This window comes from Zootermopsis nevadensis, unplaced genomic scaffold, assembly GCF_977971745.1.
Source record: "Zootermopsis nevadensis isolate Lab colony 2312 unplaced genomic scaffold, Znev_1.0 Znev_ptg000002l, whole genome shotgun sequence".
Taxonomy (NCBI): domain Eukaryota; kingdom Metazoa; phylum Arthropoda; class Insecta; order Blattodea; family Termopsidae; genus Zootermopsis; species Zootermopsis nevadensis.
This window is the reverse complement of record NW_028259134.1, coordinates 5,856,099-5,883,206: the sequence shown is the minus strand read 5'-3', so window position 1 is coordinate 5,883,206 and position 27,108 is coordinate 5,856,099. Positions and strand designations below refer to the sequence as shown.

At 38.5% G+C, this 27,108-nt stretch overlaps 2 protein-coding genes across 3 annotated transcripts in view; one reads left to right on the top strand and one right to left on the bottom strand.

Annotated features, from left to right (window-relative positions):
• Positions 1–13,216, bottom strand: part of BNIP3 (BCL2 interacting protein 3) — a 94,025-nt gene extending 80,809 nt beyond the window's left edge. Inside the window, exon 1 of the mRNA XM_022062357.2 lies at positions 13,042–13,216. Coding sequence (XP_021918049.1) covers positions 13,042–13,084 — 43 coding nt within the window. The 5' untranslated portion in view covers positions 13,085–13,216. The remainder of the gene's footprint in view (positions 1–13,041) is intronic.
• Positions 13,217–13,412: 196 nt separating this feature from the next.
• On the top strand, positions 13,413–25,860 carry Paip2 (polyA-binding protein interacting protein 2). Of its 2 annotated transcripts, none has more exons than XM_022062358.2 (5): positions 13,413–13,519; positions 15,587–15,782; positions 15,977–16,149; positions 17,741–17,801; positions 18,440–25,860. In XM_022062358.2, exons 2-5 carry the CDS (start codon positions 15,603–15,605, stop codon positions 18,533–18,535), a joined length of 510 nt encoding a protein of 169 aa, XP_021918050.1. In that variant the 5' UTR covers positions 13,413–13,519; positions 15,587–15,602; the 3' UTR covers positions 18,536–25,860. The 2 variants fall into 2 exon arrangements, with proteins under 2 accessions (XP_021918050.1, XP_021918051.1); XM_022062359.2 differs by having other exon boundaries at positions 13,508–13,648.
• The last annotated feature ends 1,248 nt before the right edge of the window (positions 25,861–27,108 follow it).

The following is a 27,108-nucleotide window of genomic DNA, read 5'->3' as shown; positions in this document are numbered from 1 at the left end:
TCATCTGTGATTAGTCGTTGTCTTCAAGAAATGACGTCATTGTTGTGGAACACAACAATGTCGAGTAAACAAATATATTACGATTACGAAAACTATTATGATCGATTTTAAGACGAAGATTTGCAAGGGTGGGGGCTGGACGTAGAAAATTGACTGACCAAGAACAGTTGGCCTCTGAACAGCGACGTAAAGAACTAAAACATCAGAACTATTTAAGAAATGAAGAAAAGTGAAAGAAGACGTTATCAACTATTTGAAGTACCAACACCAACAAGGTAAACTGATACTAATAATACTACTCATTCAAGTCATACTACTCATTCGATATATTACGATTACGAAAACTATTACGAAAACTGACTTTATGATCGATTTTAAGACGAAGATTTGCAAGGGTGGGGCTGGACGTAGATAGTTGACTGACAAAGAACAGCTGGCCTCTGAACAGCGACGTAAAGAACTAAAACATCAGATAGAGACAGCGGGGTTAGTTTAGTTGGTTGCGTTTTACAAACTTGACCAATCCCCCCGAGGAGCTCCGAACGGAGCGCTCTGCTCTAGTATTAGAAAAAAGTTGTCAGTGCAACCACGGTTCCGGAGAATTTGACGTAAATACGTCTATACGGAAAGGCAGTTTATATATTGACTTTATTATAAACATTTCCTTTATACATGCTTTACAATTGAGATAAGTTTGATTAAGACATTGCTTATTTAACTTGAATTACTTACGCTTAAAGTGGGTCTGTGGTAGATGAATGTAATGTAAGGTAAGGTAATCTAATATACTGTGGTTTCCAAGGTAACCATCGTTGTTTATTTGTTGATAAATAGATGACGTTTCCCAGGTAACATAACAATGAAGTTACATTTTTTCGTTTCCCTTTTTCGTAACACATTTTTGCCGAATGACACTGACCCTAAAATATAGACGTATTTACGTCAAAAAAAACGTTTCCTTAATACCGTCATTACTATTGCTGTAAGCAATTGCTCAGCTCAACGAACAACGTCCAATCAAAAACCAGAACGCGTATTACTGACGAACACTTGAAGGGATGCATGCGAATTGCAACTGAAATTAAACGTCATATCCAGTAAAATCAGCGTGAAATATCTCACTAATGACTTATTTTGTAAAAGAAAAATAACTCGGTGTATGTTAACTTGTCCATTCGAAAAAGTTGACATGGCGCTTCAGTAACCTTGAAACTCGCGAGTCGATAAGCAAGGGCGAAGGTCGATAACCCCTGCCTGCTCGCACTGTATGCGTCACCGTGCTGTGTGCTTCACAACACGTTCGCCTGCAATCAAGCATTCGGTCGACCTTGACACGCGTTCGAGATAAAAAAAATACTTGGTAAGGTCGAAGCTTTACCTGAAACCATCGCTCGTTCACGCAACCTGTGGTCCAACAGCCCTGAAGACTGAACATGAAATAGCAGATGTCGATAAGCTGTTTAAGGGCGAAAAAAATGGTCTTCGAGAAGCTTGGAATTTTAGCAGGTGTGGACGCTCGTAGTAAGGGACGTGATATTTGTGATTACCAGATCTTGCATTGTGATACAGGAAGCTGTTAACGTTCTGCAGGTCTGTGACCATGTAAACATTACGGCCAAGTCCGAATTTTATCATCGTCGTAACTAAATCCGGCTTTTTAATACTTCGATTCATTTTAATTTTCCCTTACCGAAGATACCCACTCACGTCTATCTAATTCCGAAGTCGATATCGTGTGTAACTTCACCTCCACGCCCTCTATATGCTTCAATGGCGTGCTGTTGAGGAACAGGGACAATTTCACCTTTACCATTACATGATGTAGCCACGGTGGTCTAGCGGTTAGAACGCTGGCCTTGTAATCCTGGGGTCTCGGGTTCGATTCCCGAATTTATAACTTGTGTTGGGCAAGGCCATGGTCTAGGCAACACGGAGTTTTCCTCCGGGGGCTTCCCCGGTTTCTCCGTGGCATCCCAACAATTACTCCATTCACACACAGAAGAAGGCAATGGCAAACCACTTCTGGATCATCTGCCAAGAACGTATATGAACAGGTCCCAGTCCGAGAAAAGGATGGAAGGATCCTGTTCATATGGACCTGTCGGCAGACAGAACACTAAACAACAACAAACATTACATGAAGCAAGAGGCCTCTCTTCCTGTGTGCCCAATAAGTCACGTACAACACTCAGCAACGGAGTTACAACCTAGAAGACCGTAATCCTCATTTCCACTATTGCGAAAACAAATCTCACGCGTCTGGTTTACTCTTGACTTTGGACGACGTATTCAACTCTCTCCATTTCTTTATTTGATCGGACCGAGGCACAAATATTCTCAGTTCCCTGTCCTTGAGTTCCTTCGATGTTAGTTATTTTGGGGGGCTTCTAATCGCATGTTTACGTGGACCTAACTGCCGTAATTAACTCCAAACTGTCTGACTAACACCGCTAATATGTAATTCAGCCGATGTGCACGATCCGAAGGCAGTTCAGTTCCTCGCAGCCTACTGAAAGTCACTGGGATCAAGATTAAAGACTTCTTTTTGTCCTCCAAAATCGCTGCTGCCCTAGAATTCCAACTCTTCCTAGCGTCATTAATTTCACTGCCCTAAAAGGAGAAAGATTTTGCGTGTTGTTTTGTATGGGTGCGAAACATGGTCTCTCGCTCAGAGGGAGGAACGTAGATTGCAGGTGTTTGAGAATCGGGTGTTGAGGAGGATATTTGGGCCTAGGAGAGAAGACGATGGGGCGTGGAGAAAACTGCATAATGATGAGCTTAAAAATCTGTACTCCTCCCCCAATATTGTCAGGGTGATTAAGTCGAGAAGAATGAGATGGGCAGGGCATGTAGCGCGCATGGATGGGACAAGAGGTGTGCACTGGGTACTGGTTGGGAAACCTGAGGGGAAGAGACCATGGGGAGACCTAGACGTAGATGGGAGGATAATATTAAGCGGGATCTAGTTGAAGGAGATTGGATTTTGTTGGCCCAGGGCAGGGTCCGGTGGAGGGCTTTGGTTAATTCGGTGATGAACCTTCGGGTTCCCTAAGCCATCTAGTTGGTTGGTTCCACTATTTGGGAAGCCTGAGGGAAGAGACCGCTGGGGAGACCTAGACGTAGATGGGAGGATGATGTCAGGTGGGATCTATGGGAGAAAGGAGTTGAAGGAGACTGGATTTTGTCGGCCCAGGATAGGAACCGGTGGAAAGCTTTGGTTAATTCGGTGATGAACCTTCGGGTTCGGTAAGCCATCTAGTTAGTTAGTTAGTTAAAAGGAGAACGATAACTGTGTGGTTAGGCCCATGATACACCATATGCAGCCTCTACATATTTTTATGAGCAGCTTTTTCTTTGTTCACCCCTGTTCCGACGTACAGGCTGTCCAAACACGTGATAAAATAACTGTTCTGTGGGCCTGCACCTCAGCCTTAACCTGCAGAGTTTTGTAAAGTAAACGTGATAATTTCTGAGCTGAAAAATAGCAACGAATTTGTTCATCCCTTAATTTAATCAGTTGTTTGTTTTTCGTTGCCTTGGTCGGGAAGGTTACCTTCTGTGGAATTCTTTTATTTGGAAGCAGTGAACCTGAAATTTCGTACTTTACAAACGAAAATTTAAACTGCAGAACTTCAACGACCGTGATGCTTGAGGAGTCTAAATCTGTACCGCGCCTACGAAACGTCTGCTCACTTGAAATTACGGGCAATGCTCAGGAACTAAACCCAAGACAAACTTCAATAGCTGCAGGACTTGACAATCTCTGCGGCCGAACAGGATAATGGACCGCTCGAGAACTGTGATTATGGGTTCGAATCTCATCAGAGGCATGAATGTATGCCGGCGTTTTCATGTGCAGCCACAGCAGTCCTACCAACTTACTAATTTATTTATTTTGAATTTACCCATCGTCAGTTCGAATTGCAATTATTTTTAAAAAGCACAAAGTTTCGAAAAAAAGATCTGCATTCGTCTTCAGGTATAAGGGGGGAGAAGCACGACCCTACAGTGTTGGATTCGGTAGCTAGATGTCTGCACCATCGGTCGAGAGTAACTCGATCTACCATATCCGTAGTAAGTGTCTCCTATTTTCCTATTTATATCGAAGATGAAAAATCACACTTCGAAAATTTGTGTTTTTTTTTAAAATTACATTCCATCCGTCGGGGGGGGGGGGGGGGGGGGTTGGGTCCAAAATAAAGTAACGAGTGATACGGATTTCTCCACATAAGCGAAAAAAATTACAGGATGATAACAAAGTCACGTAACCTATTCCTGACACGTTCTATTTGTCAAAAATTAAACTAAAATCATAAAACAAAGAAACAATGTCACATTTATTGTTGAAAATGCCCACCGCGTACGGCGAAGCATACATCTAATATTTTCCTCGCGTCAAACAGACGAGATATTTTCGATTTGTTTGGCGCAGGAGAATGGGGAAATGTATCCTTAAACTCGTTCTGTCAAGTTACGCAAGAACGAGATGCCAAGCTGTGCTCGGCCGTGGACACTCGTCACAATTGCCAAAAAGACATCCTTCCATTTCTACACATGACGCGACGTGTGTCAGCTCATGCACAGTTACAGCGATATTGTGTATTTATTAATCCAATTTATTAAATTTTACCCAACAATAAATATTTCAATATGGGTTTGTGTGACTTTTCGAACATCCCATATTCAGTGGTCGTTAAAATTGTCCGTTGAGTAAGAAAAGATTAACGGAGCGATTTCAACCAGAGTTCCGCAGGGTTGCCAACGGTTTTTAATTAGAAGGATAATTTCCAACTGTAATTGATATCTAAGGGCAAAAGCTTGTAATCGGCCCAGGCATATAAAAAAACAAATATAATATTTTAATACTAAATTCAATGCGGTACCTGCGCAATTTAAGGTGCTCTTAACCGATTAATCGATTCAATATCGACATAGAATTATACATCGATTGAAATTCCTAGACCACACTCGCGAAAGATTAATGATATTTTTCTTACCTTACAGAATCAGTCAGGTTATTTGTCGTACCTCGAATTCGTATGGACCAGGGAATGCGACTAAATCAGTGTTTCTCCAACTCAAAATTCAATCTTTCTCGTGAATTAGCATATCTGATTGGCTAACATGACCAAAGGTAAGTATAGTCCACGACTGTAATCTTGAGACTCGCAAGGAATGCAGTAAGTCCGTAGCGTTAAAGGCAGACGCCATCTTAACTCCACCCTCCTTCACCCTACTTCATCACCTCGCAAGTCTCAAGATTACAGTCGTGGACTGTAGCTATTACCTCATGAGCGGATATGCAGAAAACATGTAAAACGAGAAAAATCAAAATTATCTGCGTGATGTATCACGTAGATAAATTTTTCGTAATAAATAACCCAACAGGAGGCCATTACATAACATTTAACCTATTCCGAAAACCGATATGAATTATCCAGCGAAAAATTGTTCACGTCATGTTTATCACTTTTCACAAGGAGGTATTAGAATAGTGATAATCAGTCTCAAGGTCAGACCGACAGGCCTCGAGCGCCTACGGCCATCCTCGTAGTACCATTCCTTTCAGAAACCCGGCCTTCAAACACCCGACAACACAGGACAAATACAGCGATGAGTCAGTGTTGTCGTTCTGCCCGTACGTCAAGGCTGGTGGTCAGCGTCCGATGAACTAGTTTTCGAATCCCCTGAATTTAATAAAAACCGAACTTCTCACAAAGTCTGACAACAATATCTCCAGCGAATTAGCAAGCGACTAATCCCGGTCTGTGAAACAGGTTTAAAGTTCCCCTCTCACCTTTCTTTACATTGAAATTATAACAGAGTACATAAAAGTATCGTACGCCATTAAATAGCAGCAACCAATCGCCCTCTGCAGTCCCAGCAAAGTGAAAAGCCTGGGTGACCCTTTAAATAAATGGCTGACGAAAACAAATGTGAAAAATGATACGATCTACAGGTCTCTGACTACTGTCCACAGATCACGAGAAAAACCCAGCGAGGGGAAGTCGTTTCTGGTCGGTGTGGGGGGAATGTTTACTGCCTGGTGGACTAGAGGGCTGCTATTGGTGGGAAGTGTGATACGTCAGAGTTTTACGCTACTACACAGACTGAAAACCTCAAGCAGTTAAGAGTAGCGTGTAGTGAGTGCACCTCTAATGTGTTCTGCGGGTGTTGCGATAATATTCTAGATTAAATCACTGTGCCGCTGTGAGGTAATCTTAAAGCTGTACCCATTAGAACGCATGAAAGCCTGTCGTCTGTTGTTCGTTCAGTGGTTGTGGAACGAATGCTTTTAGGATCGGTCGTAACTCGCCGCGAAATCTTGCGCATGCGCGTATATCGAATTCCTAGCAGGGATTTTCTCCTGGTCTGCGGACTGTACGTATGGTACACTTTTATTATATACTGTTTTCGATGAGGCTAGAACCCAGTACCTTCCCAGGGTCATTATAAACATTGTAATGTGCGTCGTGGTCTTCACAAGGCGAGAAACAGGAGCGCGGGGTTCCAGGCTGCACGAAGCAACATGTAGGCTGAACTAAGGTTGATCTTGTGTTTAATGCGTTTCATTTTAGGCTTTCACAGCGGTGAGTATGAAGATTTCTGTCTTCTGGGATCTTGCGCTGTGTAGTCTGGTCGATGTTAACCAACGTTTCAGAGGTCATACTGCCTCCGTCATCAGAGTATGAAGATTTCTGTCTTCTGGGTTGTTGCGCTGTGTAGTCTGGTAGATGTTAACCAACGTTTCGGAGGTCATACTGCCTCCGTCATCAGAGTATGAAGATTTCTGTCTTCTGGGTTGTTGCGCTGTGTAGTCTGGTCGATGTTTACCAACGTTTCTAAGGTCATACTGCCTCCGTCATCAGAGTATGAAGATTTATGTCTTCTGGGTTGTTGCGCTGTGTAGTCTGGTCGATGTTTACCAACGTTTCTGAGGTCATACTGCCTCCGTCATCAGAGTATGAAGATTTCTGTCTTCTGGGTTTTTGCATTATGTAGTCTGGTCGATGTTTACCAACGTTTCTGAGGTCATACTGCCTCCGTCATCAGAGTATAAAGATTTCTGTCTTCTGGGTTGTTGCGCTGTGTAGTCTGGTCGATGTTAACCAACGTTTCAGAGGTCATACTGCCTCCATCATCAGAGTATGAAGATTTTTGTCTTCTGGGTTGTTGCGCCGTGTAGTCTGGTCGATGTTTACCAACGTTTCAGAGGTCATACTGCCTCCGCCATCAGGGCGATGAATATGATATCGGTTAACATCGACCAGACTACACAGCGCAAGAACCCAGAAGACAGAAATCTTCAATTTACTCCCAGTTTCGTCTTGATGCTCCTTTGAGATGTTACCGATACTGAAGAAGGCTTGCCAACGTCTGGTTAAGTGTTTGTGTTGCTGATTTTTGTTTCCCTTACGGCATGCATAAGACCTCACGACACAATAACGTGTAGTATTCTTTATACGCTATTTATCCGCAGTCGCTGCCAGCCGGAACGTCCGTTCGTTGAACTTCACTTTTTGCTCATTGTCCGCAGATGAACAGAATAAAACCAATACAACTTACAAGAAATATAAGTGTTTTGACCTTTTGCTATGCAGCAGTGAGGTGCCGACGTTCAAGGTGGTCCACGAAGTACGAAAATCCTGATTTATGAGAGCACGTCCCGCAGAATTGCACGAGCACCTGTTAGCGTCTGAGGTGTTCAGTTCGAATCTCGGCCGGGACACTGACTGTTCTGAGGGTGATATTCCCGAGTCACCCATGTGAATGCCAGTTGTGTTCTTGTGTAAGCCAATTTAACTGAACGTGACCGTTCTCTGACTTTATTCGACGCCGACGAAAGAGATTAGAGGTGAATCATCGTCGAATGAAGTAAGGCATTTGCATCCGTGTGTTAGGCAGATTAATTTACATGAGACTACGTGACTGAATCTATTGTGCAGAGACCCTGAGTCGCTTAGCTACTCAAGAAATTCAAAGCATTTTGTAGGACCCGATTGTTCATTACCGTGTACACAAGATTTCGCCACTGTACCCAAGTCTGTGCCAGATGAACCCAATCAACACACTGCGACCTTAATTCTTCAAGGTCAATTCAGATTCTTTTTCCTCCCTTCTACATGTATGTGTTACAAATGGTTTCTTGCAGTCAGATTTCAGACCAAAAAATTTTGCATATCCCAAGCCCAGATATGAAACAATTCGACATTTGTGGTGTTTGAATGGAGCGTTTTTAAGTCTGAATCACCGTGAGACTGATCTTCGAGGTGGCCGTTGGGCTCGGCGGAGCTTGGACACAGACGCGGATGTCACGTACAGTCCACAGACCAGGAGAAAATCCCTGCTAGGAATTCGATATACGCGCATGCGCAAGATTTCGCGGTGAGTGACGACCGATCCTAAAAGCATTCGTTCCACAACCACTGAACGAACAACAGACGACAGGCTTTCATGTGTTCTAATGGGTACAGCTTTAAGATTACCTCACAGTGGCACAGCGATTTAATCTAGAATATTATCACAACACCCACAGAACATATTAGAGCTGTACAGTCCGCAGACCAGGAGAAAATCCCTGCTAGGAATTCGATATACGCGCATGCGCAAGATTTCGCGGTGAGTGACGACCGATCCTAAAAGCATTCGTTCCACAACCACTGAACGAACAACAGACGACAGGCTTTCAAGTGTTCTAATGGGTACAGCTTTAAGATTACCTCACAGTGGCACAGCGATTTAATCTAGAATATTACCGCAACACCCGCAGAACACATTAGAGGTGCACTCACTACACGCTACTCTTAACTGCTTGATGTTTTCAGTCTGTGTAGTAGCGTAAAACTCTGACGTATCACACTTCCCACCAATAGCAGCCCTCTAGTCCACCAGGCAGTAAACATTCCCCCCGCACCGCACCAGCAGGGATTTTCTCGTCATCTGTGGACAGTACTGTAAACTTCTGCAGAGAGACCAATGAGTTTGTCTCGCCTTAACAAAGAAGAAGAATAAAATGAAAGCTGAATTCCAAAGTCTGGAGCAACGTTTTGGGAATTGGTATTCTGAAGGAACTTAACTCCCTTCGAGCTCAAACGACACGGAAATAGCACGCGTCGCCATTACAAGTCAATATTTCGTTTCAAAATGGTAAACATTTTAAGGAACTTTCTGGAGGCACCTTTCTGGTAAATACTATTGTAAACAAACAGATTCAACTGCCTTCCACTACTGATTCACAACTTCATCTCCAAGGACCCACACACCATCGTAGACAGTACGCGTCGCCTTTAGGAAAAATAACTTTCTTTGAAAAACGATTAAATATAAGAAAAAAACATTTTCTGGAACGTCACAGATAAACCAGACACAAAATGCGTTGCCTCCAGAGGCCCGTCCTTCCTGTTCAATAACGGTACATAAGCAAGCCACTCAAAATTCTTAAGAACGTTCCTGGTAATCGCTATTTTATATAGATTCAAGTACGAACTACGAACTGGCTGCAGGGATACATAAATAATAAGACTTTTATTTCTGAAACCAAGGAAAAAATTCTGTAGCCTATTCAAATTTCTGAAGTACTAATGCACTCAAAGAGATACTACACCCAAGGACCACAAGCTCCAGGCAGATGAATTTGTAACATCCTGTTAATCTTCAAAACCCTGCTCTCCATATCCGGAACATATCACATCGCATTAGACTAAAGCTGTGCCACCCGACATTAATCACACACTGCACCCAACTGCTTCTACAGACAACCAGCCGCCTCCGTCTGTAGGTACATCATTATTGGACAACATCCTGGCTCACGTCGGCACCCGGCTGTCGCGACGCGTAGGTATCAAGCATGCGTAGGAACTGTTGGAACCCCTTCCCGTTTGCAACGCAGAATAATGACCGACAGATTATGTTTTACGTCTAACATACCTGTACCAACACAAGGCCGCTTTTGAACCAGACGTCTGTTGACTGCTCTCATGATTTGCAATCGTATTTACCAAATACCAAATGAAAAGAAAGACAGTGTTTCACATGGCACGTAAACTAAACACAAGACTCTTCTTCCCAGAATTAGCTTGAAAGATTTTGGGTTCTCAAGGCAACGACTACGAACTAGCCGATGACGACAGGAGAACATAACTGTGCAAGATCACAAAATGGCAACAGTGGAGAAGTATCACGTTCTCATCAGCAGCACAGCGTGTACCTCGAAATACTGCAGAATACCAATTATAATGCGAGCAACTGCAGCTCACTGCAAAACCGAGCGTTATTTATAGGCATGTGAAACGAGACAGGCGACGGGAATGACCTCGTTAACTTTCAATCTGACCCCAGAAGTCAGGCTAAAATAATGTCGAGGAGTTGCCAAAGAAACCAACGTACTGCACTGCACTTGTGAAGGAAACTGAAAGTGATTACACCCCAGAAGCCCGCAGACTGCGGCCGGTCCGTAAATTCTACTTGTTCCAATGTCCGTGAGTAAACACAATGCCTTTCAACACGCAGTAAGTGGATTGAAAATGTTCTACTGTATGCTGTTTACACTATCGTTACACAGCGTATTGTTTTCGAGATATCGACCACCTGATATCGAAAGTAAAAGTGATGAGTTAGCTCTTGCTGTTATTCTCACACGAGACACTTCTTCGTGCAACACATCAAACAAAGAAACGCTTCTGATCTGACCAAGCGCAGTCCGTACACAAACAAGAGCGGAAATGATGGAATTGTGGTTTAATATTTGTAATATATTCAACGACGCTTTCTGTAGCTCAGACAAAACAGCAAGGTTGTGGAAGGAAGCGGTCGTGGCCTGATTTAATTTCTATCTCGACGTTTACCTGAAGAGACTGTGAAAAATAAATAACCGGTCTTCGAGCCAAAATTTGAACCAGGAATCTCTGGAACACGAAGCAGGAGTGATAACCACTCGACCACGGAGTTCGGTGGAGTAGTTTCAAATGGAATACAAGATTGCACTGTATAGTACATGAAACAAGAAGGCAGGATACGTAAACCGATTTGAGTCTTAAATTAATTTCCTCGTGAATGCAATTCTTATTTGCTACCTTTCTTCCCAAATGTTTAAACTTTGCCATATTTAGTGGCTACCGTAATATAATGATTTTGTCCTGCATTTTAATGATGAGACATTAACATGGGATTCTGGGCCAATGTGATTATTAGAATCTAACAGAGCTTCTATACAGTAAATTAACAGCGTGTACAGCACTTCAGAATGCTTTCAGTGTACGAACAGGACGTGTATTATTTTTATACATGATCTGGACAGAATCATTTGACCCATACAATTCAAAGACCCAGATGCATTCCGAGTCTCAGTACCATGACACCGTCAAGGAGGGAACTGCAAGTGACTGCCAACGATCGAGCGTAGCGACACGTGTTTCCTCCTTGAATGACTTTGCACGTCACGGAGCCAAGCAGCCCAAGGTTACGACTTCCATGTCAGTGTTCCGAAATCGAATGAGACATTTTTCTTCCACGTCTCTCAAAACACAAACAGTTCAATGCTTTGCTGCGTGGTACTATTAATAAACACGCCAATGTCACTCTTTCTTGCTTATTCTTGGAACAATCTCTGTAAAACAAAAGAATTCTCTTTCTCTGGAACGTTTTTAGGCGCGTAGAGGGGCCCTGCGAGCGCCTATTAAAATCGCATTTTCTGTCTGTACGCATGTAAAATTTCGAGAAAGCTGAACGTATTTTAATGAAATTTGATACTGGGGAATTTTATTAAAATCTGTCGAGATATCACCGTTTTGGTCAAAATCTGACAACAATAACGTACACACTACATGAAGACCTGGTTGCTGTTCTACGCCGTCGTTCACAAAAGTCAAAAGGTCAGGAAATTCCCGCGTGGGGAATCCCAAAACTTTTGGTTCTGTTAACTCAAAGGCAAGGTTGAGCAGTTAAAGAACAACTATCACATTTACAAGGAACATGCTGCAGACTAAACCGTTATTACCAATGCATATAGAGATCAAAAACTCACAATTCACTTATTTCCGATAGTCATTAAATTAATTTCCTACGCTTTAGGGTTTATTATCATTGGTCTTCCTACAGAAGTTCTAAACATCCACCCAAACAAAGAAATATAACATGTCGCTTGATATGAAATATTTAAAAAACTTTTAAACCTAACCCGCTGATAAATATTCACCACAATGATTTTCAAACAGCAGCCGCACGTATGAAATTTTACATAATAAATTTAAATTAATACACCTTTAATTCCAAGAATACCTTGCTCACCTCCTCAGGCCTAATTACTGGAAGTCATACAGAAGTTAATTCTGTGTGGTAAATGTTCAAGAAAGCATATTGTGTGACCTGACATCTACGTCAGTGACAGATTTAACTACAGGCGCTCGACAATCAGCTGTTTCTCACAACCACAGTTACGAGTGATCGACTGCAATTCTCAGTGAATTTATTACATATACGAATTAACTTTAAGGCATATTCAAAAGCGAAGCTCGTCTTAGCAATACTATTAGCTAGCCATTAGAACACCATACATCTGCAGGTATATTCTGCGTATGGTACGATTGCACTGACGACGGTCGTTAAAGGTATATCACAAAACATCATTCGATTCATGCACGAAGACTGGGAAACAAGCACTACAGTTCAAGGTTTGATGAATCAACAAATGTGAAACTATTCAAATTTACAAAAATGTTATGTTCATGCCACAGTGCGCAATGATAATGAAATAAACAGTTAAATGTATTTTTATATTCACTGTAAAGCGAAGTGAGAGGGCAATCGAGATCATATTGATCGTTTCTGAAATACATTACCAAGAAACATTCAAAAAAATTATTTACAACGCGAAAGCTTTACTATTAAATTCAATCAATTAATATCATGAAGTGACAATCATACAAGTAAAGACCCCTAAGATCAGTATTAACTGAAAATGGTCAAGTCAGTGACAAATGACATTTCCTTTCAAACAGTAAATGATCATTCTTTTGTATGATGATAAACATCTGACACCCTTACCTCCAAGAACATCTTCATTAACTGACTTTGGAGTGGATGCCATTGTAAAACACACACACACACCAACCGAACACCTCAACAGTACAAAACAAACTGCCTAATATCCGTATGCCTGAACTCTGTTCTGAACCTCCGACGCTTTGTTTTGATAACACATCAACATGAGACGTCACAAGCAGTCTCTACCACTGACGACGTCGCAATACAAACTTGTACATTAAACTCGGACATTAAAGAAACCAAATATACAGAGTTATAGCCGTTATCATTGAGTATGTAGTAACGAAATACTGGATAAATTGTGTTATATGGCAATTTTAGAAACGTGTTACTTATTTAATACAGAGTATTTTATATGTTTAAATTGTGATTTTGAGTTAAATGGTACTGAAACCACATGAATATCTCCAGATAGATGGCAGCAACTGTTTGATGTCGAACAGCTGATTGTGTTTTGGAAGCGTATCCCGAAGTTTATGTAAGTGTAATTTGTTTTAAACTGACTAAAACTGAGTAGGAAGAATGTAAACGATAGGCGGAATTAAACACATATGTATTCAGACAACTAATCTGTTGTTTTTGTATCGGGAGGTATTCATATTAAAAGGTAAAATTATTGTTGTCATTCGTTATCCGGTTTGTGTTGAGGCCTAAATTTGTTCTTCGAAAATGGTCGCTCAAAGCTGTCAGCTTGACCTACAGAGATATTTTTAATTTGTACAAATTCCCTTCACTTCCTAACTAATTTTGAAATAACGAATGTTACTAACGTTCTAACAACGTAATATAAATACTTTTTATAAACAGGCGAGATGGTTTTAATTTATCAGTTTATTATCCATATGTGTCATTTCAGTAAGGGGCCCACGTAACCTACTTAGTGTTATTTTAGATTCCGTCGCCCCATTTAATTTATAATAATAGCAAAACACTCGGAAAAAATTGATCAGTGTATAAAAGTCTTAAACTAGTGGTGCTTTTTGTTGTGTTTATATTAACGTAGACTTGGTTGTTGGCTTCATTTTCCAGTCATTATGAACTACTGTTACAACAGTAGTTTTAAATGCTATATATCATTGATACAACAAGCATATTTTTAACAGTGGTTGGAAACACGGTTGGTAAGGTAAAGGCATCCATTGTCAACAAATAATTTAATAAATATAAAATACAAACTGTCAAAATATAACTTGTGATCAAGTAAATCCACTTATTAGATGCTGGTTTCAATTAATGGTATAGTCACGAAGATCACGATCGAGTCGTTGGTGCTCATTTGAATGTGGGAGTTACCAGTTTCAAACCTTCGCTCATAGACCAGATGCCCTGACTTTTCTTTTCTGTGATTTTCCTCAGTCCTCCAGCAAATGCCAGGCTAGCACCTTAAATTAGGACATGACCACTTCCTTCCATATCCTTTCCAGTTCGTCATTCATTAATCATCCTACCTTTTGAAAGTTCATAATCTGAACTACTATTGCTGCATTGTTATGGAACCTCAGATTAGTTTAACAGATAATGTGTAGTACACAAAGATAATGCTTTATCATCACAATTATTAAACACCAACATGAAAGCTATTGGGTAATAATAACCCTAGTCAATGCTTATATTTTGATTATGAGACGGAATAGGAAACAAATGGGCGAATATTGTTAATTTTTTTATTAGATATGGTATTCTGGAACATTCAGATTTCATAGTATACCCCAAATTTTGTATAATTTTAAAAACCTTTATATGCTTTTCTGTGTAAGAAAACCATTTTGAAATAACCAAATTCCCACACTATCTCAGTAATTTGTCTTATAAAATAAAATTTACTGTAATCATTCTTTTCTGAAGGCATTTTTAGTTTTTTTAATACTCTGTGTAATTTATTTTCTGAAGCTCCTTTCATAAGTATTGAAGACAGTGGGAAAGTAAACCAATTTCTTTGTGTTTCTATACTCATATTTACTATTTTAATAAAAGAGACAGCAGTCTTCAGTTACTTAATATTATTTTAATGTTTCACACTGTTCTGTATTACCATTTTATTCCATTACCATATACTAGAATACAATTATAATACTGAATTGGAAAATTCATAATATCCCAGTATTTATATGGAGGGACTGAAGAAATTCATGTTAGTCATGTTACAACTATAATACGTACAATTTTGTATATTTTGTTTTTAATACTTGGTTACCCAATTTTTGCTTTTATGTGCATATGAACATTTTCAGAACTTATAATTTATCACTTTATTTTACCACGTTGATTGGAACAGCAATAATAAATCTAGCTTATGTTTCTGAAGTACCTAGTTTAGAACCTTGATTAGAATAACAACTATCCCATTGTAGGTTTTTCATAGTTTTCTTTACTCATTTCTGTAAAGAGCCATAACTGACTTTCTTCCCAGCTAACCTAACCAAACTAAACCTAACCTAACCTAACCAAACCTAACCTAACCTAACCTAACAATCATACCATCTTCCTTGCCACTACACAGTCTTGCTGTTAACTTACCAAACTCATCATTACTTTATTTCTGCAGCTAATTACCAACTGTAATGATCATGAAGATACCAGATGGCTCTGGAAATGGCTACTATGGTCACGACTCTTCCGTTATTTCGTATCTGTCTGACAGTTCAGATGTTGGCAATGGTGATGATGTGGACTCACCAACATTAGATGGTGATTTTTCAGAGTATATGTGGATGGAAAATGAAGAAGAATTTGACAAGCAAGTAAGTTGTTGGGTAATGTAAAAATATAGGCATGCACATTTATGTACCTTTATATTACCCATTTCCCAATTGGAATTCCACTGATCATTGCTTCTGTGTGATTTAGTCAACTTCCTGACCCAAGTTGATTTAAATCTGCATTGGCAATTAACTTGAGAATAAGATTCCTAATAAAATTGTTCATATTTGGATAGGTGATGCAGCAGTTGGAAGAAGAAGCACTCATGGAGCAGTGCATAGAAGCCATGTTGGAAGATGAACGTGAAATACGTAATATTCACAATCAAGCAATTGCAGCTAACGGTGTAGAAGTTACAGATATTCGCCAGCCATGGAGCACTGGCACTGACTACGTCCAGCCCGCACTGTGAGAACCCTGCTCTCGACACAGAACTCATATATTATGGAACACGTAGCTGTCACATTGGTGTTAGCAGCTGACCAAGAATTACACGGCCAGAAGTCTTTATATGAAATTTAGTGTGGTGTGTCCACAGTAATGAATTTAAACACTAGTGTAATAGTGCATTCAGTAATTAACGTTGGTTTCTGTCTGGAGAACACTGCCTATTACATATGTTACAGCTACATGTTTAAACATTTAGGTATCATCTTCAAACCACACATTTGTTATGTCATTTAAGCATGATAAATAACTTTACATGAAGTTTCAGGCTCATGATACCTTTCCTCTCATCTTCTTCCCCTTCCTCAGTGTCACAAGCAGAAATAACTAACTAACTAGATGGCTTACCGAACCCGAATGTTCATCACCGAACTAACCAAAGCCCTCCATCGGACCTTGTCCTGGGCCAACAAAATCCAGTCTCCTTCGACTCCTATCTCCCATAGATCCTGCCTGACATTATCCTCCCATCTAAGTCTAGGTCTCCCCTCAGGCTTCCCAACCAATACCTGGTGCACACCTCTTGTCCCATCCATGCGCGCTACATGCCCCGTCCATCTCATTCTTCTCGACTTGGTCACCCTGACAATATTGGGGGAGGAGTACAAATTTTTAAGTTTCTCATTATGTAGTTTTCTCCAGACTCCATCGTCTTCTCTCCTAGGCCCAAATATCCTCCTCAACACCCTGTTCTCAAACACCTGCAATCTGTGTTCCTCCCTCAGAGTGAGAGACCATGTGTCGCACCCATACAAAACAACAGGCCCACAAAGAGAACAGTGAACAGATTATGTGCAAAAATATAATTATGAGATTAAAAGTTGCCAAAATCATGTATTTTCAGTTTCTCTGTGTGCAGGGCTCCATTTGCAATTGAGTGGGAGCAAATAGGTTTGCGTTAGTTTGTGAAGCCGAACACTTGCCTCCATCTAATGCTGAGGTCTAGAAGGAATGGACCTCCACCTTAGTAATCATGTTTAATTAAATTTGGTCTGATTTATATTGGTAACTGATTGATATGAAGATCTAAAAGTTTGTTATTGGATGATATATTTTAATAAATGTAGAGTAGATGGAAAAATTCATCAGACAAAAATTGTGGCCACTGAAGAGCTGTACATTTTCATCTTGGTATTGTCATTTTAAAGATAATGGCTATCAACTACTAAGTTGGACTCCATGAATGAACTGTGCCTGTTTGTGACTGGGATACTGGGAATGACCCGTTCTTCAAGTGCCTGAGCACTGCGGGTCCCAACTTTTCGTTGGCTCGATCTATAGACATTCGGTAGGACGATGGATTGGCCCGTCGCAAGGCCTCTCTACTTGTACACAGGACAGAACAACGCAGAAAAACGCGGACAAACATCCATGGCTTGAGTGGGATTCGAACCCACGGTCCCAGCGGCACAAGGCCCACGCCTCAGACCGCGCGGCCACTGCGGACCCCCTGTTTGTGACACTGCATTTTTTAAATCTCTTTACCATGTGAACGTTGTACTGAGATTGATAGCCATCAATTTATGTTTGTGTTTTGTTCTCTTCTTGCCAGTGCTGCTGATCTGTGTGAAACCATGGAGAACCTGTCTGTCCAAGATGATTTAGCAAAACAGGTGAGTAAACATAATGGCCTAACTCCTGTGGTAATATTCCCAGCACTTCTGCGTTGTATTTAGGAGGTTTTGCATTTCACTTTTAGAGTGGGGCTTGCTCTTCTGACTGAGGGTTTTGTGGTTTGCAGACAAGCGATGCCATGACTACATATACATAATACTTGCCAATTCACCATGTACAATCGTCCTTCCATGCTTTATCTGTACTGTTTAAGTCGCTAGTGTTTTATAAAAATGGCAGTGTTCTGGGATGTTGTTTGGTAGATGTTTACTGACATTTCAGGGGTGCTTACTGCTCTAATCATTGGGGCGATGAGATTACCCTGATTATGGAGGCAGTAAGCATCTGTAAAATGTCAGTGAACTTCTGCCAGACTACGTGGCAGCATAACCTAGAAGACAGCCATCTTCATTCTGTCTGCCGTGAGAACCTCAAATCCTACTGGGCTAGAAACAATTATTAAAAAGTTTATATTTTTTCAACAGATATTAATAGCGGTGAGAGACGGCAGGTACTAAGAACCTTCACTCAGATGTCTGATAACATACAATTGCTTATCCCATTCAGTTAATTGACCATTGATGTTTTTGAAGATACTTGTGTGGCATTGGTGATGTGTTTGTTTTATGTTATACAGAGCACATTGAACCCAGATGCAGCTGAATTTGTTCCCCAGCAACAATCTGCAGTCTCGTCTGGTCCAGAAAAACCGCTTTACTCGGAAACATCGTAGAAGTTTCCGAGTAATGGCTTCACCTGATACAGAGCAACAGCATTTCATTTGGTAGGCTGTGAGGGAGTCCCTGGAAATGAACTTCATTAGTCATTGTGAATATTTCACTCACATCTCCTATGTATGCGTGCGTGTTCCAGTATGCATGAATGTGTGTCATGTGAATGTGTGCATGCAGGCCTAGATTTGTTTGCGTGCTCGTGTGTCTAAATGCAGTATTTTAAGGTTGTTACATTCATTTGCAATCTCATGCAAATGAATTGCTGGAGATGCACCACCATTTTCATTTTCTATTTACATGTTATAAGAGATATATTTTTTTTTAATCTCAAAAGTGCTTATTATGAATATCTTAGCGTGGAAATTATGAAATGATCTAGAAGTTTAAAGCACTTCATATTTTGTACTAGATTCGTATGTTAAAACATACGCAGATTTCCGTAAAGACCATTATGTAGAAAGATCTGAATTAGTAATACATATATATATATATAATTGGAATTTCCACAATTTATTTCATTAAAGACAGTGCGATGTTTAATGTACATCATTGACTTTTACAGTGAAAGAGAAGAGTACAAATTAATGAAATTAATAATACTCAGTAAGTGTGAGAGATTGGATGTTTAGTTAAACCGAGGTTTATTTTGATTTCACATTACTTTGGATTGGTGTTGTGGGTTGTCATAACATCATTTACAACAATGACAATGTTGTTTATCATCATGTGCACTTCTGTAACTTATCAAATGCTTATGATGTTAGTTAAGACGGAATTTTGGATTTGTTTATGTAGTTCATGTAAAAAAAAAAAATTATCTATTTTCTTTGCTGTAATTCATGACTCATAGCTTCAGCCATTGGTGTATTATATTTCCTCATGCTGTGAAAGAAAAACCACAAATTTCTTTTCTTTATTTTTCATTTGAAGATAACGTGAGACTTTATGCATTTTCAGGAATAGTTGAGCCATTACAGATCTCATGAATATTTTCTGCAGATGTATTATTAATTATATTTATTGTTATGTTTGTTTAAACCCCAAAAGGTTGTGCAGTTGGTATGGGAGAGGAATGCAGCTGTAAGCTAAGTGGAATATGTGATTATAAATTAATTTCATGCACCACACAATAATCTGGATGAAATATAAGTTAAAATACACAAAACATTCCCATCAGTAGTGTTGTGCATTTTGTGTGGCAGCCAACAATTGCCTAAAGAACTTCATTATCCTCCGACTTCATTTCCCCCGCTAATTAATATTGATATAAATTTGTATAAAAAGGTTTTTTAGGATAAGACACACATTGTGCTTCATTCCATTTACTAATGCATGTTTTTGTTAAAATGAGGCTTCCTGAATAAGTAAATACACACTTTTTAATTTTCACCGGGGGTGGACATGCAAACGAAACCTGAAGTGAGCCTCCTTAGACTTGGCTGTCTTGCTAAAACCCTCCAATTAAAGTCGTGTGCATTAAAATTGCTGGCTTAGTAATTTAGGATGATTAAAGAAATACTGTTCCATACTCTGAACCGCTTCATGTTCAATACTGCAGTTACCTAATTCCGTCTTGTAATCCATAAAATCATATTCATTTTTTTTTTTACTATCATTAACAGAAATCTCCATACATTATTTCCTATGCCTTTTGTTTTGTAAAAATGGTCATAGACCTTATAAATATACCACAACCTGTATGTGTCATATCTCAAGGTAACTGAGCTAGAAAATATTTATTCCATTTGTAATCTAATTCGAAAATATAAAAGTTAAAATGAGGCTGTTTAAAAGAACTCTAAAACACTGTTGACATGTTCCACCAGCAAAAGATTCTAGTAATTTCATTTTGTACAGGTTAAATATAGAACTAAACTCAAACCAATATGAAGAGCGTCTTTAAGAAAGAAATGTGTGGCACTGGAATGCATTTAATTAAACAGCGAGTATTTCTTATCAGGATAAGCCAGTGTATTTAAACATGAAAATAACACAGGTGCTATACAAGGGCATACTAACCTAATTACAAGCATATAACATTTCAAGTCAACTGATGACTTCAGATTACCAAAGCCAAGTTCCTGTTCTGTGTGTAGAACAATCTCTAAATTCATGAGTTTGAAAGAGATTTCTTTGGTGGGTTTTGCTCCAGACTCTAAAGGAAATTAATATCCATGTGAATAACCTGAAAACGCTGAAGAATCAATGTAAAGCTGCCGTGTTCTATAGCAGTTCATGTTTAAGTAAACTGTTCTTTTCTCAAGAAGTTCTTTCTCTTTAATTACGATAAACGTTATGTTAACACATTTCATGGCTGTTGCACATAGGGGAGTGACGTGATCACAAGGGTTACTGTGTTCTACAAACACATATTGGCTGCTACCTTTCTTGCTGTTGATTTCACTGTTCATGAAATATTTCATCTGTGACGTATTGTGACTAAAATTATTCTAAATTTGATTAATGTTACTATGTCGTAAAACTCTTGTATGATTACATTTTCAATACTCTTTTTTTTTTTATTCACTTTGTAAGGATGCAATTATTTCTTCCAGTGGCTGGGCAGATTCACTGTATAAAATAAAGCTTAAAAAAATTGGGAAACATTTGTATGCTATAAAATAAAGTGTGTTTATTGGCCTATAAGGGCTTTAGAATAAGATTGAAAAAATGTATCGTGAATTTGAATGTTTATATAAACATCACAAAGTGTTTTTCATAGGAAATTTTGTGTCTTGCATTTGGACAAGCTTGTGGAATCTCATTCTGTGGTTTCAGATATGGTAACTGTATTTGTAATCAGTAAGTGGCAGTACTGATTATCTATCTTGAAGGATTTTTATGAGAAATACTTGCACTGCCTGCATATTGCAGAAATGGCCATCATCAATTTAGTAAGCAATAAGTGCTGCATTCAGACCTATAAATAAAAAAGTTACATTTGTCAAAACTTCATTAATTCTGGTCATTAGCTTAACAAATACAAATTATAACTGAAAATTATAACCGTGGGTTCAAGATGTCTTAAAACAATAATATGGACTTATGAAGGGCCGACATAGTGAAATACTGTATTTATGAGTCATTGTGTGTTCACTTCTGGCATTAGTTATTATGGTTATGCGTATTTTCAACCCTAGAAAGCAATTTAAATTAAATTATTTTTAATTCTGACATTCTCAGTTATTGTAATATCTATTTTTTTCTGGAAAGAATACACATTTAATAAGAAGAGCTACGATTATCATCCTAACAAATTGGTCTAATCAACACTGTGGTACTTTATTTACTACGAAATGCAGATATGGCATATTAAGTGCAATACTAAAGACATAATATGTGATACTTCTAATCTGTGGATTAAAACTATAGTCCCAAGTTAATATCTGATTCTAAGATATTCCTTTGTTTAATGTTGACATAGCCGTCACAGTCGCTGCGCGGTCTGAGGCGTGGGCCTTGTGCCGATTGGTCACTGGGACCGTGGGTTCGAATCCCACTCAAGGCACGGATGTTTGTCCGCATTTTTCTGTGTTGTGCTGTCCTATGTATAGGTAGAGGCCTTACGACGGGCTGATCACTTATCCAAGGAATCCTACCGAATGTCTATAGATCAAAGCCAATGAAAAGTTGGGACCCGCAGATGCTCAGGCTCTTGAAGAATGGGTCGTCAAAGTATCAAAGTAAAGTAATGTTGACATGCAAGGCTAAATCTTTATAACTCTTAATAAATGTATGAAGTCCCACAAAACAATGGCCCACAGAAAAACTGATAGATGAAAATACCAGATTTTATATACACTAATAAATTTGTCTGTGAAGGATTGGGGAAAGTGCCATTTTTTAAAATGTGGCAAACACAGCAACACAAAGAATAATCATTTAAAATTTAAAAGTCTGGAAAAAGAAATGGGCTCAATGTCCCTCACACATTTTCAATTAAATGGGCAATGAGCTCATATGAATATGCTGACCCCTTTGTAAGAACGAACCAATTTTTTATATACTAGGAATGGCCATTCAACATGCATGCATGAAATCAAAAATTAAAATTTCCATGTATTAAGAGTGTCGATGACAGTTTGTCAGAACAGAGTTGAAGCAGTCTGAAATCTTGGTTTAATTTGATATTTTATTACAGCTTTTAAATTATACCTTGAAGAAGTCATGTACAAACAATAAACACTGTGTTAATTAAAAGAAGATGTCACTGTTTAGAAACTAATGGTAGGACAATAGCAGACTGACCTGTAATGCCTGGGTTCTTGTTATACATTTGCATTCAAAACTTTGTTTTAAAAAACCTGACTTGTTTACCCAATTACACCCACATCTAAGCATAAATTTTAGGTTCAGTATAGGTCTCCTCGGACAGTAATTCGAGTTTGGTAAAGGTAATTAATGTTCACTACAGAAGGATGTGTCAAACACTAATCTTATGTACTGTTACTATTACTGCATATTTGGACTTGTCCATCGTCCGGTATTCTGAAAAGAGCATTTGGGACAACTGGATCCGTTTCTGCCGTTGTGCGAAAAGATGGGGAATACCTAGTCAGTTTGGTCTGTTTGAAAGAGCAAGCTTCAGTCACAGCAGTAGTCAATCAACTAAAGCTGCATAAGCAGTATGCAACAAAATTTTCTGTTGTAAATTTCAGAATACCACATGATGAGTGAAGTTCAGAAATCCAGTAAAAGTAATTGCAATATACGATGGTCAGAACACTTTAGAATTGACTTGACGTTCTTGGAAGACGGGTGGTTCAAAGCCATATCCTAACCCTCGAGGATTAATCTGGAATGCTACCTCCATAAATACTGTTTACCCTTAATATTTGATAATTCTAAACTGTCTTTGCAGACAAGTATCATTAAAATGTTCAAACTGTTTGGTGATGTATTCTGTCAGTACTTTTATAGACCCACGTATGTGCTCTTATCTTTCTGAACTATACCATATGCAATTAGTTTAATAAAAATCTTTCATAATTGATAATCAGAGGTTTACTTTAAAGCCTGCAATCAATATAAAGGTGTCTTGAAGTATAATACTTGGAATAACTTAAATGATATTTGATTACATTCTGTATTACTAGTCTGCTATGGGGAATGGTGTCTGGAGATAGTACAATACATTTTTTGTGTCACCGGTGTGTTTATAATTTTAGATGCATAGGCATAGCCGAGGTTTCATTTTATGTTCTACAATTTGTAATATTTGTTCATGCAATAGACTTAAATAGTTTACTATTCAGGCAATCTTAATACTGAAATGGTATTACTATATAATATTATAAAATATTTGAGAATGACTACATTGAAAACATTTCCCTGTTTTTTCTATTTATTTATTAGCCCCATCTAAGCTTGTCATGAACAGGTCTTTGACCAAATGGTAGTGGTTAAATCGATAATAATTGATTAATAATATTTATCATTCGTGAAAAATATACTTTCTCAGTTCCTTGTATAATGACAATGTGATATTTTCAAGGAGACTGGAAAGTGACTGCATGGAGTCCGAATTTCACCCTCACTATGCCTGTGTGTGTATGTATGTTGCTTTAAAATGCTTTTGTTTGTCTTGGACTGAGCTAAGTACTTTACTCATATGGGATTGGTGTTGTACAAAATTATCATCATTTACATTTTAGTGTGGGGCCACACGACTGTACAAAAGTATGTCCGTTGTAACGCACATCGTGACGTCCGTCATAGAATTATGATTTGTAAGTACAGACAATACTATTATTTTTTTTAAATCCTTTCAAGCTGCCACAGTAATTGGCGCTCGTGCGGTGACCTCACCTGCATCCGTACAAAAGTACGTCCGTTGCAACGGACGTACTTTGTACGGTCGTGTGGCCCCAGATTTATCATAAATTGACATCATCTTGACATACACATGGGTAGCAATGTGAGGTAAAAACTATGGTATGTTTCTTTCAGTAAACATGTGTTGGGCAAGGATATTATTATTTTTGTCAGGATGTTCTGTGGCCATGTAGGATAATTGACTTCCATACTGGTTTCTGAGAAACAGGTTTTTAATGAATCTGTATATTTTGTATCTGTTTGAAATGTAATAAAGTTTGGAAGCTGGACACTTAAAATTGACGTGTAAAAGTATGAATGATGCCTGGCATCTTGTGCAGCTAATAGAGTGTACCATAGTGGCAACATCATGCAGCATAATATACAGGGTCATTCAAAGGTTTCATACAGTACTTGAGGTTGCTATGGAGATCATTTGAAGCAGAAAACGTGGATGTTTTTTTCCCCAGATACATCACCATTTCCATGTGACATTTTTACATTGATGTCACTTAGTATCATTGTGATTTTTTTATGGGGCTTAACACCGAGAGTTCGTGGTAGTGCAGACAGTTGAAGCAAGGTTATCAGACATGGACAGCAGTGCTAGTAAGAAGTGCCATTACACATAGAGAGGTACTCATGAAGGTACACTCTGAAGTGACGATTTAAAATGCTGGAAAGGGCAGACTTTGCTTTTCTCTTTTCTGCAGATAAGGAAATCATTTGACATGTTAAAATGAATGGTTTCTATTGTAAAAGTTAACAATTACTTCAATAAGAACAACATCAATGTAATAAGTCATAACTTGGAAATGGTGACAAATGTGAAAGAAACTATACTTTCTGCTCCGAATTACCTCTGCAAGAATCCCCTTCAATTACTATGCTACAGCTTTGAATCATTGTAGATAAAAATGATTTATGCTTGATGAGAGGTCTAAGGTATATTCAGTCTCCTCACACATTAATATTTACATCACAGCAATATGCACATTATGTCTTTAAACTAGGAACTAGATATGAATGTGTTTAAATTAAGTAATTGTCAAACAGTACTTGCTTCCTCTTATTTGCATGGATATTCACTTTATTGGAATTTCAAGTTATGTTCTGTACATTATTTTAATAATGTATTTCCTCAAGGTTGTGCATGTCATTCATAATTGAAGTATAAAATTGGTATCAAATGATTATAAAACAAAAAAAGGACAAATGAAAATATTCCCTATCTTCTCAAAATGGGAGCAGAGTCATAATCATGAAACTTATTTAAAATTTAACTTGTTCAATTAAATTAAGCAAACACAAATACTGTTTTTAATTTTGTTCTCTTCTGGATCCCTCTTTCTGCTTATGTTTTCACTCTTCAGCATTTCATCATTTATTTAAGAGTAAAAAGTATTTTAACTAACATTATTATTAAGGAATTGTGTAGTTGGAGTATGTTTGTATCAAACAAATGTTTGTGTATAAAACAGGAGTAAATACATTATATTTCAAATTGAAATTATATATATTTAAAGCAAGGATTCTGTAGGGAGATGCCATGTCTGTTTTCCATTTCCTTTGTGTGTTCATCTGTCCTTTTTGGATTTAGATCCATCTGATCATGTCTGACTTTCATCTTTCATATCCTGGATCCTTTTCAGATTTTTCATTAAGTTTTGAAATGGAGATGCTTTATAAAACTAATGATAAAATATGAATTTGGACATTTTCAGCCTGTGAGTCTTGCACTTAAATTGAGCATATAACTGAACTACAGTAATTCTCCAATATCATACATTTTATTATTAAGAGCACTTCAGATTTCTCAGTAAAACTGAAAAGGGCTTTGACAGTAGAGAAACTTAAAAAATCCATATTGTTCATTTGCAAGGACATTGTTTCAGTTTTCTTGCATCTTCTGTTGTTATGGTTGTAGTGTCATTGTTGTTCTTCTATGGACACTACAGTCCATGATGAACCTTGGCCTCTTTTATGATTGCCCTCCTTTAGTCCCATTCACTGTTCTTTCTTTCCATAATTGTCAAAAAGTATTTAAATGAGTTTAGGATTTTTATTGCATTATCATTTATCTTTATTAATGGGGTTACTTCTTCTGTCGAATATTTCCTTTCCTTCCACACTATTTTTCATTTTTTAATCGAGTCTCAGTTTTCATTAGATGTGTTATGAATTCTTTAATAGTGTCTTCATTTATAGCCTGATTTGTTTCCTGTAATTATAAGATTTTTATAACTAGAATTTGTGCATCATGATCAGATAGCCCATTTATCACTGATTCAATAGAAATATGATCTTTCCTGGAACTGTCTACAAAAAAACTGTCAATGGCAGTACTGGAGTTTTGAATTGAAGATGGCTGTCTTCTGGGTTATTGTACTGTGTAGTCTGGTAGAAGTTTACCGAAGTTTCAGAGGTCCTTACTACCTCCATCATCACAGTCTCAATTTATTGTTTGCAGTGGAAGAAACACCACATTTATGGAACCATTTTGTGTTGTGTTTTAAAAAGAAACACATGACATCAGTACCACAATACTTTGCTTTTATTTAAGGGTACCTTGTTTGTATATCAATCATGATATCAGCTATCTGACTTGGGTTTTTCATGGTTTCCCCACATCCCTCCAGATAAATGCTGGGACAGTACCTAAAACAAGGCCATGACCACTTCCTTCCAAATCCCTACCAACCCATCATTCCTAATCCTTTTTACAGCTTTTTTGAAACACTGTGCAATTCCTGTAATG